The sequence below is a fragment of the Prionailurus bengalensis genome, chromosome D1, assembly GCF_016509475.1.
Source record: "Prionailurus bengalensis isolate Pbe53 chromosome D1, Fcat_Pben_1.1_paternal_pri, whole genome shotgun sequence".
In the NCBI taxonomy this organism is placed as follows: domain Eukaryota; kingdom Metazoa; phylum Chordata; class Mammalia; order Carnivora; family Felidae; genus Prionailurus; species Prionailurus bengalensis.
The window spans coordinates 76422749-76436979 of record NC_057346.1 but is presented as its reverse complement, the minus strand read 5'-3'; the positions used below and the strand labels follow the sequence as shown (position 1 = coordinate 76436979).

Here is a 14231-nt window from a genome sequence, read left to right as displayed (position 1 = left end):
TCACGTTCTTGCCACTACACATGGTTCCTTCTCAGATTCTGGGTCTTTATCTATAGAATAACAGGTATTACATTTACATATTCACTAAGGACAGTATGCACATAAAGAATTCTATATACTCAGGTAAGTTTTTCATCCTGCGTAAGGGGTAGTGCAATCTATACTCTGAGGTCTTATTGCTGATATTGAATATCCTGATTCCTAACATTATTAAAAATTCTTGGTTTAAATTTAATTTCACTATGTATAATTATTAACTTCCACTGTAGAACTAATAACTCTGCAAAAAGAGGTTAACACATGGAGCTAGTGAGTGTTATAAAATCCCATGTCTATTTACCAGTCCAATTAACTTTCAGATCAACATAAAGCAATAAAAGCAATGAAGATACATCTTCTCTTCAGTATAGCACTGGGAGAAATATGGCTTTTTTTCTTATCGCCAGCTGTTAGCGGTGACACTTCTTTAGAGTTGGGACAAAATAACCAAGCTTAACAAATATACGAGAGGGGTGCCCGGGTGGCTCAGCCGGTTAAGCATCCGACTCTTGACTTCAGCTCAGATCATGATCTCACAGTTGTAAGAAAGAGCCCTGTGTTGGGCTCCATGCTAAGCGTGGAGCCTGCTTGGGATTCTCTCTCTCTCTCAAAAAATAAAGATTAAAAAAAAAAAGGGAAACAAGTACATTAGAATATTATAACTTAGACACTAGAGCCTAAGTTCAACTTCTTATAAAAACAGTACAGCAGTATACCACTAAACTCTAATCCATCTGCCAGAATACTGAGTCATTTGTTTTAAAAAACTATAGATTCGTTCACTATTTAATTCACCAAAAATTAACGAGAGCAACAAAGTATGTCCAAACTATTTAAGGACAGCACCATATTTTCTACTTCATACTACAACTTTCACTGTGTATCTCATTTTCAAACTTCTTCAAGGGGCGCCTGGGTGGCTCAGACGGTTAAGTGCCTGACTTCAGCTCAGGTCATGATCTCACGGTTCATGGGTTCAAGCTCCTCATCGGGCTCTGTGCTGACAGCTCAGAGCCTGGAGCCTGCTTTGGATTCTGTGTGTGTGTGTCTCTCTCTCTGCCCCCTCCCCCACTGTGTTCTGTCTTTCTGTCTCTCTCAAAAATAAACATTAAAAAAAAAAAAGAAAAAGAAAAAAAAAACTTCTACACAGTTTGCCAGCCAAGCTGTTAGTTTAAGTTACAGATTAGAACTGATTAAAGGAATTGATTTCTTTGTTTTAGCAAGTTTCTGTTTTGCCTTTTGCTGCAATGAAAGGCAAAGTAAAAACTTTCAACACTGATAATACATAGACAACCATATACTAAAGCTTAAATGTTGAAAAGGAGGAAGGATTCAGTAAACATTAAGATCCATAACTACAATTTATCAAAACAGTCTAATTCAAAGTCTTAAACCATATTCAGGAAGATGAATTTCCACATCTACATTCTGTCTTAGGAGGTTCAAATCACCTACATTCTGTCTTAGGAGGTTCATTTTGGCAGCTGAGAACTACCACAAAGGATGGTCAATTTGTCAAGACGACATAACAATTATAAATGAGTATAAACCTCACAAAAGCAAAAACTGATAGAATTAAAAGGAAAAAACAGACAATTCTTCAATCACAGAAATGTAAATACACCTCTATCAACAACTGATGAATTAGATTAGAAAAATCCAAAAATACATAGAAGTCAGAACTAAAATAATCAGCACCTTGAACGAATTATTTTTAGAATCCTGCACCCAAGAACTGTATCGGACACTTTTCGTAGAGTACCGATCACTAATTTTGTAGTTTGTCCGTCAACCTGGCTTTGTCTGATGTTTTTTCATTAGTGGAATAAAGTTACACATGCTTGGCAAGAACAGCAGAAAAATGATGTTGTGTTCTGAGTGCATTTTACCAAGGGATTTCTCGGTGTCAGTATGACTCATTAATGATGATGTTAACCTTGATCACTTGGCTGTGGTAGTGTCTGCTGGAAAAGCTAACATCTCCTTTGTACTTAAATTTCTTGAGGGAGATACTCTGAACCTGTTTCACCTTAAATTTCTGCCCACTAATCTTAGCATCCATTGGTGGATACTTTCTGCAAATTATTACTGTGGTGTTTGCCTAACAGTGATTTTCTATTTCTCTCTTCTCTTCCACATTAATGAAAATTTTACTCTTAAGATCAAGCTGTTCCTTCTCCATTTATTTGACTGACTATGTCATTATGGATTCATGGATATTTATTCTATCCTGTGGATTAAAACCCAATAGTATCACTTTCTATGTTGCTCAAATTACTCCAGCTTTGACCATTAGGATTCCTTCAGGTTGGCTGTGGTATTCTTTTGTTAAGTCCCCTCCTCCCCCACCTTTTCTTTTTCTTTTTTTTTTTAATTTTTTTTTAACGTTTTATTTATTTTTGAGACAGAGAGAGACAGAGCATGAACAGGGGAGGGTCAGCGAGAGGGAGACACAGAATCTGAAACAGGATCCAGGCTCTGAGCTGTCAGCACAGAGCCCGACGCGGGGCTCGAACTCACGGACCGCGAGATCATGACCTGTGCTGAAGCCACCCAGGCGCCCTGCCACCACCTTTTCTTTTTAAGTACGTCCTTAATTTGTGGCACAAGCTTTCCCAGACTCATCCTGTATCATCCTGCCCCATCCAAGGAATCACTCACTTCTCTAAAGAGCCTTGGTTCCTTTTACTGGATAATGGTGTTAAAATCTGGGCAGTAAGTGTGCTCATTGCTACTGGGGTTTTTCTAGGCTCTTTCAACAGAGCTAGGAAATACATGTGTCTATACTAACCCGCACATGCACACACATCTATATTTTTGTATTTAACTGAATATATATTAAAAAGTGTGGAATTTATACTGATACTTCTGATTCCAATCTATCACCATAGGACTCATTTTATCCTTCCCTATTTCCTTATTTGAAACCTCCTTCTCTAACAGTGACAACCTAGCTCTTATTATCCATAATATATTTACTTACTTGTCCACACTGTTACATACAGAAAGTAGTGCCAGAATTGCTAATCCATATTCTGCGAGAAACACCTTTACTTAGATTACAGCATTTATGTAGTTCTTTTTACCTATAGCCTCAGCACAATATCCAGTCAAGATTTCAGTTACTCACACAGTTCTTTTCTTCCCTACCCACTTCAGCTATTACATTATTCCTCTGTAATACAGTTAAGTTCATTTGTTAGTGTTTGTATTCCATTTTGCACCCCCAGTATCCTCACACACACATCCAGGATGCTTTGTTGTTGTTGTTGTTGTTTTACACGAAGGCTAGGAGAAATATTCCCACAGTTCTAAGAGTTGGAGCTATACAAAAAGGTACCCTCAGAGAAGTGTCACTCCCTCATTATCCCTGTAACCTCAACCCCATTATGCCTTTCTTCCCATCCCTGTCCCACTAAGTCCCGTAAGTAACTACTCTCTCTAGTTTCTAGTTTATCCTTCCTGTATTTCTTTCAACAAACGAACAGACACATGTACTTTCTCAAATCCCTTTCTTTCTTACATGAACAGAGTATCATACCATAGATACTCCTTTGAGCTCTGCCTTTTCTCGTTTCATGGTATGTCTTGGATATCACTCTATCAGTTCAGAGATCTCCATGGTTTTTAATAGATGTATACTACTCCATAGTGTGGACACACCACAGCCCACTCTATCACTCTCCTATGTACGGGGATTTAAGTTGTTGCCAATATTTGGAAATTATCATGCTGTATTGAATAATCTTATGTATATGTCTTTTCAGGCTGTTGGAGGTATACCTTCAAGACAGATTATTATCAGAGAAACTGCTGTATTAAAAAGTAAGTACATACGCAGTTTGGTGAGGTGTTGCCAAACGCGCATTCTACTGGCAATGTATGACTGCCTATATCTCCACAACGCTGACAACAGAAATGTTGTCACACTTTAAAAATATTTACCAGTCTGATAGGTGAGAAATAGTATCTCACTGTTGGGCAATTTTTGAACCTTTCTGGGTGAACTGTCTAATCATGTAATTTTCCCCATTGTTCTATCAAGAGATCTTTGTCTCTCAGTGGTTAAGAGTTCTTTATATAAAAGAATATTAACCCTTTGTAAAGTATGTTTCAAATATTACACAGTACTTAAAAAAATTACTCATTTTATTTACTCGTATTTCATTAGTTTTTCCCTAATGTCCCCTTTCTGTCCAAGATCCTACCCAGGATACTTCAGTATATTCAATTGTCAGGTCTCCTTAAGCCTGTCTTCAGCAATGACAGTTTCTCAGACGTTCCTTGTTTTTGATGACCTTGACAGTTTTGAGGAGTACTGGTCAGGTAGTTTGGACAATGACACTTACTTTGTGTGTCTGATGGTTTTTCATGGTCAGACTGAGGTGATCAGTTTTGGGGAGAAAGACCAGAGGGAAAGTACCATTCTCATGACATCATATAAAGAGCTCACACTATCAACATGGTTTATCGCTGATGTGATTATCTGGCTATGGTAGTGTTTGCCAGATTTATCCCTTGTAAAGTTACTGTTCCTCCCTTATACTTTCATTGCTTATTTTCTTAGTCATCTTTATTAATTTAGCATCTTTACATCCTCAAAGCCTAATACTTAACAGATGCTCAATAAATATTTACTGAAAGGCAGTAGAAGTGCAATAGTCAGTCATCAAGCTTGGAGCCAGAAGAATCACGACCTTCTCTTCCATCCCGCTCCACCAATGGCTAGGAGCACAGACAGAGAACACAGGCAGTGCACTCAAGGGCATGCCTGGTTCAAATTCTCCTTTTTTAACTAGGTCTCTTTAAGTGTTCCAGATCACAGTCATGACTTCATCCAAACTCCTGGAGGCCTTAGTTATTTACTAATAACAATAAATTCTCCTTTATTAAGCACTTGCCCTCTGACGGGTCTGTGCTAATACACATTATCTTTGCAACAATTTTACAAGGTAGGGCTCATTATCACCTTTTTTACAAGTTAAGGCTGAAAGAAATTAACTTTATATACCATTGGAGAGTTAGATTCAATACTGATCTTTACCCACAGTGACCAGCATACAACACTCAATATTTGTTGATCTGAATAATCTCTTCCTCTTCTGAACTGTACTACCTTTTCTACTTCTCATGAAACTTACCATATCTGACCTTATACTATAATACATGACAGACATTTAAAACAAAGCACTCTTATTAAGATTGCAGACTCCCTATGGGAAGGATTCCCTTATTCATGTTTCTACTACATTTAACATACTACTTTCATCCTGTGAGTGCTCAGTGAATGACTTTGAATTTAGGAAGTCATGAAGAACACTTAGTGGGCACTTGTCATTTATTAAGGAGATCACTTTGGTCACTCTGGGGAGAAATGAGATTAAAGAGAATTTGTAAAAACAGGAAAGAATCAACCTGGGACTCAACAAATTTTAGAACTAGAAAGAATATCAGAAATCTGGTCTGGGTTCTTCATTTTATACATGAAGACTTAAAAACAGAAAGCTCTGTCCAGGGTCACATAGTTCCTGACTCCTACATTAAGGTCCTTAATACTACACTGTACCACCACACAACCAAATGATAGTATTACTCAAGGAAATGAGTAGTTTTCCACAGTTCTCACTATTCAGAGAAGTGCTCAAATACACACTGTTAAATTACTATATGTGAAGGTACATGTCTGTTTAGATTGGTCTTACTGGTCTGAAAAGAGCAAGCCCTCTACCTCACCTTACTGACACAAGAAACATAGAAGCAAATATAAACAAGGGGAAAAAACATAAATCATTAACCCTGGTAAGTTAGAACATTCAAGTATCTGTAAGAAGCCAACAGAATTTTCATAAGATCCCTGTTCAATAAGGAATGGTCAATGCACAGAGCAAGTAACTAAGTAAGAAAGCTACAGTCAGGAGATGAGAGTGGCCCTGCCCCAAGGAAGGCTGTAGAGTTAGTGCATGTAGGCAAGCCCAAGGAAATGAGTGGAATCTGTTCTGCATCAAAATAAAATCTCAGTAAACTGGATGTCTTAAGAAAAGTCAATTATCAGACTTAAATATGTCAGAAGCAGCAAATATTATTGTCTGCTTTAAAATTATTTTGAATCAGTAGATTTTAAAATTATGGTTAATTTAAAATAAATTAAAAGTTTAATTAATTTTAGCAAACTAAATTAAAATTTTCGTCAATTTTAGTAGACTAAAAAGTAGCCTACAATTAAAAATTATTCTCTCAAGTCTCCCCATGTTTCAGAACACCTTGTATACAATGTTTAAACAAGCTCCTATTTCTAAATTTCTCTCTGGTAATGATCAGTGTGACTAGCAGTTCTTAAAGTTAACTTTCCTATTGAGACCAACCACCTGGTGAAGTCTTCAGAGAATTAAGGAGGTAATATATTTTCCTAGAACACTTTTAACCACCATTTTGCCATTACAAATGACCCTACATTAAAGTAGATACTGTAAGTTCATCTTACCAAATTGAAGTAATAGGTCATCTTCTAATACTGGCTTCAAATACTCTTCTTTCTCCCAAGGCACTGGGTTGTATATGGAATTCATATACTCAACTGTAGGATTCTGGATATAAAATTAATTGCATGTTTTTTCATTGTATATAATCACAAACCACCCCTAGCAAAAACTAGGAAAATTAAGTAAAAAAAAAAGGAACCATGTCTACCTTATGCAAAACCTCTATTTACGGAGTCTATGTTCACCTCACTTCATTAACTTGATTAGATGACTGCTTACATTAATATGCAATATGGTTTCAATGTTGGATTCAATATTGTTTGGATTTGGAGGAAGTGGCAACATAAACATTCATTTGAATAGAAGAGAAAAAAGGACAAAGTATTTCAAAAATAGAAAAGACAACCACAGTACTTGGAATCACACTAGAAATTATTTCTGATCTTAGAGAAATATTGTGTATCAGTATTTCCCATTATTTGACACTCAATTACTTTTTCACATAACAACAATTCACCTCCTAGACACAGTTAAAAATGAAACGTTACTAAGCATGGTGTGTATTCATTTACTTGGTGCTGCATGTTGGACAAGTTCCTAACGTCCACGATTCCCCCAATGTGATGACTGCTAAGTCTAAAACAGTTTCTCATTTAGCAGTTCTTTGTATTTTTCTAAAACCAGGGCATCATTAGTCACTGTGGTGTTTCTTTTGTTTCCAAACAAAATTATAAATTAAGCTACCAACTTACCTTAAGTCTAATAAAATTTATTAATTTAATGTAGCCATAAAATTCCAGTCCTAAAAGGGAAAAAAAAGATAATTTATCTATTTTCATATAAGAGGAGTTTGTCTAATTGACCTGTTCTATAGAGGTTAAATAATAAAATATTTCTGTCCTCTAAACTACAACTTACAATATTTTGAATTTCTTAAGAACTAGAAATAGTAACTTTAATACTTCTGAATATCTGAAGAAACAGCCATATGGATGACAATTTTTAATGTTTTTCTTGCATTTCTAAAAAGTAGGAAATTAATTTTTAGAATTCAAATCCTCATTTGTAAAAACAACACAAATCAGGAAAATTTGGTTGTAGATTTTAACAACTATTTGACAGTTGATATTACAGCCAAAAGTTTTAAATCCCCTATTTTTAGGGTGCCTACCAAATTATAATTTTGTCAGACATGGAGTATACAAAGTGAAATAGCTTTTATATTAAGTTAAATGATGTAAGTTAAAAAACAATAAGGCTTGTTCTCTGGTTCTCTTCTTTCTGGAAATGAAGCAGGATTTAAAGCAAGGAAAAGCAATAGAATGTCCAACCAACTAGGTATTATTTGTCATGAATAATGTTGTTATGAGAAATATAACAGCGTTGAAAATGTTTTAGATGCATAATAGCATACAAAAACCTCTATTAAATGAAGAAAATTACAAAATTATTTTTAAAAACGTAACTATTTTTGAGAGAGAGAGAGCACGCACAAGCAGGGGAGGGGCAGATAAAGAGATACGGAGACACAGAATCCGGAGCAGGCTCCAGGGTCTGAGCTGCCAGCGCAGAGCCCAATGTGGGGCTTGAGCTCACAAACCTGAGCTGAAGTCAGATGCTTAACCAAAGGAGCCACCCAGGCATACCTCAAAATTATATTTAAAGTATGATTCCAATTCAGTTTTAAAATGCACATAAAGGGATGCACTGACAGCGCAGAGCCTGCTTGGGATTCTCTCCCTCTCTCTCTGCTCCTCCCCCACTCGTGCACACGCTCTCTCTCTCAAATAAATAAACATTAAAAAATGCACATAAAAAAACGAATAAGTCATTCATGTCTTACAAAAGCAGTTGCAGCTGAATTTATGATTCATAAACGTATCACATGTTTAATGTCTTTTCTAGTTGATAGTAAATGCAGGGACTAAAAAAACAATTCTGTATTTAATTTTAGTGGAATAGTGTAGCACTTCTGCATCCATTTAAAGAAGTAGAAGACTTTAATTATAAAGGAAGCATGTGTAAATGCAAGTTTCAAAAGAATCATCATCTAAGTATTTTGCTTACCACCTTAACTTCATCATTCCTTTTTCTATACTCTTACCAAACTCAACTTTGTATGCCCTGAAGTTCATGTTATGCTCTGACCTGGTGAGCTTTTTCCATAACGACCACCACCCTTTCCAAAGCCCACTTCCGTCCTTGCTCTTCCTAGTTCTAATACGATAAAAATGCAATCACATGCCAACGTTGTTTTTTCCTTTTTAGTTGTGAAGTCAATACAAGCTTAAATACAGTGAATCTTATCTAGAAGAATGAGTTATAATTAGTCCTTCTTCAAAGGCCACTTGTCAAAAAAACTTCATTAGATAGGCTGCTCCTGTATTTTTCACCATATTGAACTTGTAGAGGAAAGGAAAGTTCTGGAAGAATACAAAGTTTGAACTTAAATTTCACAACAACAATTTCTTTTATTCTAAAAAATACTCACCATGTTTATGGACCATGTTATCAATATTAAATTGATGCTCAGACTTACAATGTGAAAATGTTTCTTCAGCAGATGTAAATAACCTGAAAAATCAAGTGACAGCTTTATGAAACAGTCCCCTCAAAAGCCTAAATATGGATTTCATGTAAAATATACACCCCCCTTCTAGTGGTTTCTAAGAAAAAACAAACGTACCTGTACATGAGAGGAACCCAGCACCACTACAGGGAATTAGAACTTCTGAGTCCCATTTTACACCCCTAACAACCTTTTTAAATGTCAAAGTTAATTTATTTGCCAAATAGCAGCACTGAGATGATCAGAAGGCTTTTAAGGAAGAGAACTCCCTTTGATAGATTCTATTTCCCTCAAGACATGAAAATTCCCTACAGAAGATTCTTTTCTCCTCTCTGTCAGTGCTGCTTCCAGAGGCTTTGAACTGCAACAGCTCAAACTGCTTTTAGAAATAAAGCATAACATGTAATTTTTACAGCTGGCATATTCCCAAAGTGCCATATTTCAAAGGTAATCTTGTAGTGTTCTGAAAGTACTTGTGTTACGGACATTGTGAGGACCAGGCCTCTTTATGATGTGACCTGCAAAACTGAAGGACACTTAAGATAGAAATATACAGGGGCGCCTGGGTGGCGCAGTCGGTTAAGCGTCCGACTTCAGCCAGGTCACGATCTCGCGGTCCGGGAGTTCGAGCCCCGCGTCAGGCTCTGGGCTGATGGCTCGGAGCCTGGAGCCTGTTTCTGATTCTGTGTCTCCCTCTCTCTCTGCCCCTCCCCCGTTCATGCTCTGTCTCTCTCTGTCCCAAAAATAAATAAACGTTGAAAAAAAAAATTAAAAAAAAAAAAAAAGATAGAAAAATATACAGCAGACTTAAGATAGAAATATACAGAAGCTGCATACTTCTGAGCTCCTAGCACAAATGCAGCAAGTAGTTTACAACCAATGTTTACCTTGCTGTGCTTATATACAGCCTATCACAGAGAAGTACATACCTAATGCTCAATAAATATTATTTTATGACAACTAAAGTAAACGTAGACATTCTGTACCTACGCAAATGAGGCTACAGGTGAGAACAATGACGAATCAAGAGGAGCTAATACACCACCAATCAGCACCATGCCCAGATTTATGGGAAACTGGCAAATGTTTATTAAAGTAATACTGGCCAATGCCAAGCCACTTGCCCAGAAAGTCGGCCAAAGTCAAAGCTTACTGAGACGAATAGGCAGAACTTTAAGTGCAAAGTATAGGGATTTGGATATAAGAAAACCACAGCATTGTGACCTTGAACCAGTTATTGAAACTGCAGTCTCTTTTTCCCTAAGTGAAAAATGCATCAATTCCTTTCTCTTCCATAGGTGGGGAGCTCCTACCTAGGAAAGATGATTCTTTGGATAGTTCAAATGGAAATAATGTTGTAACTTGAGAAGCTCTGCTGTAACTTGAATAGCTCTCTACTTATAAATGAATTATAGAATGGTAAAGCTGGAAGGGACCCAAGGGATTATCTAGTTTAGTGACTCCCAAACGGGTTATTCATTAGAATAACCTCAGAAAATGTCTTTATAAAAATAGGAAATTTCTAGATCCCTTGACTGATTTAGAAGTGCTGTGGTGCAGAGTTCAGTACCTTTTTAAAGTCTCAGGTGAGACTTTAAAGGGTGCTCAACTAGATTTGGGAACCACAGATTCTGTCCAAACCCTCTTATTTCACACAAGGGGAAACTGAGGCTGTCGAAGAGAACTAGTATAACCTGCCTTCCAGTTCATGGCTCTCTCTCTATAGCTACTGTGCTTCTGCCTTCTCAACAAACCATCACTCCACTGGTTCAAGGATTTGAGGGCAGGCCGCTCGGGTTCGACTGCGGACCACAGGTACCCACAGGGCCCGGCACCCTGGGGGTGACGCCTGGCACTGGGGTGGACGAACCTGTCACAGAACAGACAGGGGGTCTGCTGCTTGTCGTGGGGGAGATCAGCATCGTCCTCATCCTCCCAGGCGGCCTCGTCACCGCTGTCGGATAGCTCTGGCAGGTCGTCTTCGTCCTCCATAGCACCCCGGCCGCCTAGCACACGCAAACAATTAGCCCTGCCCGAGACGGACACCAGTGCTAGCAGGGCACACGTGAAGCAGAGGTGGGGGGAGGGGTGGTGATGCTGCCCCCGCCCCGCTCCCCGCGGCCCTTGCCGGCGCACCTCCTTCACCCTCCCTGCCAGGCCCCACCGTCCAACCCCGCGTCGAGGGGACGCAGCGGGATAGGAGGGTCTTTCTCCCGACCCGCGGCGGCGCGGCCTTCGGGCTGGGCGAACCGGGTGCTAAGGGACCAAGAATACCCACCCGCAGCGCCCGACGCTAACGAGCACATGGCTGTATTGCCCCGGAACACCGCGCGCCTGGGGGCGGGGACCGGGCTGGGCAGCGTGCGCGCAGCCGCTTCCGAGCTCTCCCGGCCCGGAAAACCGGGAACGAGCGCCAGCGCGCGGCAGGGGCCAGAGTTGGGGAGGCTCCCGGTCGCCTGGAAACGCGAGAGCGCGCGCGTGGGCTCGGGAGCGCTTCCGGCCCCGAGGCCACGGTTGTTGGTCACGTGAGTTGGATGGGCGGGGCGAGAGCCCGAGCTCCGCCTCCTGCAGCCTCCGGTTGACGTAGTGCGTGCAGAGTAAGCGCTGAAGCGGGGATTGAACGTCGCAGGCTTTGACGTGACTTTGTCTCCTCCTCGCGCTGCGGCGGGTCTTAGCGGGAGGTTCTCACTCGCGCCCCCGAGCCCAGAGGCGGAGAGACGCTACAGCTGTTTTGCAGCGGGCACCGCGCCCTCTGTGCGTCCCTTATTCTAGGAACCAGCAGTTAGTGGAGGAGCGGCCCGCTTGGGGCGCCCTCTGGTGGCGGAGGCGGCGGAGCGCAGGCAAGAGCCAGGGCCTCCACTCTAATTCCTGAGCTACCTGATCTCCTGCAGCAGGGTGCAGCAGGGTGGGGAGAGGGAACTACAGGAGGCATTGTGGGTGTACAAGAGCCTACGTAGGGACCAAAGCCTGGCGCCGTTTTAAGGATTTTAGTCTTTAAAGTGCAGTGGCTAAGTGAGAGCACAGACTCCGGAGCCGACCTACTCAGTCTGAATCCTACTTCCGTCACTTTGTTACTGTGGTCTTGGGCAAGATCAAGACCTCTCACCGCCGCCACTTCCTCAACTACAAAACGGGGATAGTGACTTCACTAGCCACAAAACTACTGTAGGAATAAAATGACTTGATACATGTAAAGTGCTTAGACATAAGTGTTAACTTGTCCTGAACAATGGGAAGCAGCTGACCCTGTCGGTTACGCGAAGGAGAGATGCTCTTCCATACGTTTAGAAAGTAATGTTACGGCCACTATGTGGGAGGAGCACAAACGTTCTCCTACCTCATGCCATTTTTCCTCCTTCTGAGCATATACTCAAGCCACAGAATGCTTTGTCAGGTGGGAGTTGACAGCAGTCACTTCTGTAGGGAACTGTCTCAGGCTTCTAGTCCCAGAGGCTAGCACGTTTATCCCATTAAATGTACTACCTTGGCTTGGGCGTAATCCTCACTTCCATCTCAACTCAACCCTTCACTCTGGGTCCCACCCTCCAGCCTCTGAGTTAGAGCGAATGAGGCCTTTGCTAAGAATACTCTACAAATACAAACCACCATTTCTAAAAGTTTCCACTGCCATTCCAGCAGCCCCCACTTAGTTTATTTCTTAGCACCTACCATTTGCTTGTTTTGTTTTCTGTTTGTTTTTTTGTCTTACCCCCAGCACGGTGTATGAACGTAAGGGCCTTGTCTCTTTGCTTTCATTTCTCTGGCACATAAACATGGTTTAACTCCTAATAGGTACTCATTAAATTTGCTGAATGAAAATGATGCCCTGTATTGCTAAACTCTTCTGAATGTATTCCTCTCCTAGAGGACAGTATCTATCAAATATTGGTTTCCCACAGGCCTCAGTATATCCTCATAGGGTCCCCTCATTTCATGCCTCCCTTCTTGGAGCCCACGCTTGTTATCACTCAAACCACAGGCTCTTCAGAGTCCAGCCCCAAAGGAACCCCGCCTGGCAGGAGCAAGATGTTCCCTCTCCTTTCTGAAGTCCACATCCTAAGACCCTACCCCATCCTAAAATACGTCTCTTTCCTAGGTGACTGAGAATGGGAATGTCCAGTCCATTCTACAGATATACCCTCCCAATTAAAGGGGATAGCCTTTATCCTCTGGTGTTCACTGAAGCTTGAAAGGTACCTGGCATCCCCTAGACTCTGTAAAAATTGAATCACTCAAATCACTTTGTTTCCCTCAGCACAGAAGTTAAGACAAGTTTCACCACTACCCTTTGTTCCTGGATGGAAATTAACACTGTGTACTCTTCTTGACTTTGACTCTTCCTTCTGCATCTTTCTTTCTTTGTCCATAGTTTTTCAAGTGTGCGCCTTGACATACACTTCTACTGGCTATGTGAACATTTTATGGTTAATTACTACAGGGATCCTAGACCCTATAAAAGAAACCACATATTTCAATTTTATTCATCCATAGCATGTACTAATCCAGTCACAATTAATGGAACTTCCTGGAAATACACAGATACTGGAGGCTTTTATAGAGCGGTTACAAATACAAGCTATGCAGTCAGGCTGACTTGGGTTAGAATCCTGGCTCTGCCATTTCCTAGCTTCAGGTCTTCAGCTTCGGACTTTGGGGCAAGGCGCTTAACCACAGTGAGGCTCAGTTTCTCCATCTAAGATATGGGGATAATACTCAAACCTATAAGGATTATAAGGATTGTTGGAGTGTTACAAGACACATAGCATATGTAAAGGCTGGCACTTGATAAATACTAACCAGTATTGTACCACCCAACTGACCAAAATGCTACATATTTCCACTAATACTTGGACATTTCCTAACCATATAAGAGGCACCCAGGACTTGTTCATTTGTTTTCCTTCCTATGTTTAACTTCCCCATGATTATACAAGCGCAGTTATGTAATAACTTTTATTACATATTCTAAAGAAGTAGTAAGGCACAATGTTCCTTTACACAAATACAGCAGTCAGCACCGGGTAACTAAGAAACACAAATATGACAATTTTGGAACAGAACTCCCCTGCAAAATATGAAAGGTCTGTACTGCTGCTCTGACTGCAGACAAGCCTTTCAAAGCAGGCCTCCCCACCAGTGGCACC

General features: G+C 40.3%; 1 protein-coding gene across 1 annotated transcript in view; it reads right to left on the bottom strand.

The window, feature by feature from the left end:
- Positions 1 to 11607, bottom strand: part of PRMT3 (protein arginine methyltransferase 3) — a 139046-nt gene extending 127439 nt beyond the window's left edge. Inside the window, exons 1-5 of the mRNA XM_043580815.1 lie at positions 11366 to 11607; positions 10958 to 11093; positions 9010 to 9092; positions 7271 to 7320; positions 6521 to 6623 (exon numbers count right to left, since the gene is read on the bottom strand). Of these exons, the coding sequence (XP_043436750.1) occupies positions 6521 to 6623; positions 7271 to 7320; positions 9010 to 9092; positions 10958 to 11093; positions 11366 to 11393 (400 nt within the window). The 5' untranslated portion in view covers positions 11394 to 11607. The remainder of the gene's footprint in view (positions 1 to 6520; positions 6624 to 7270; positions 7321 to 9009; positions 9093 to 10957; positions 11094 to 11365) is intronic.
- Between the last annotated feature and the right edge of the window lie 2624 nt (positions 11608 to 14231).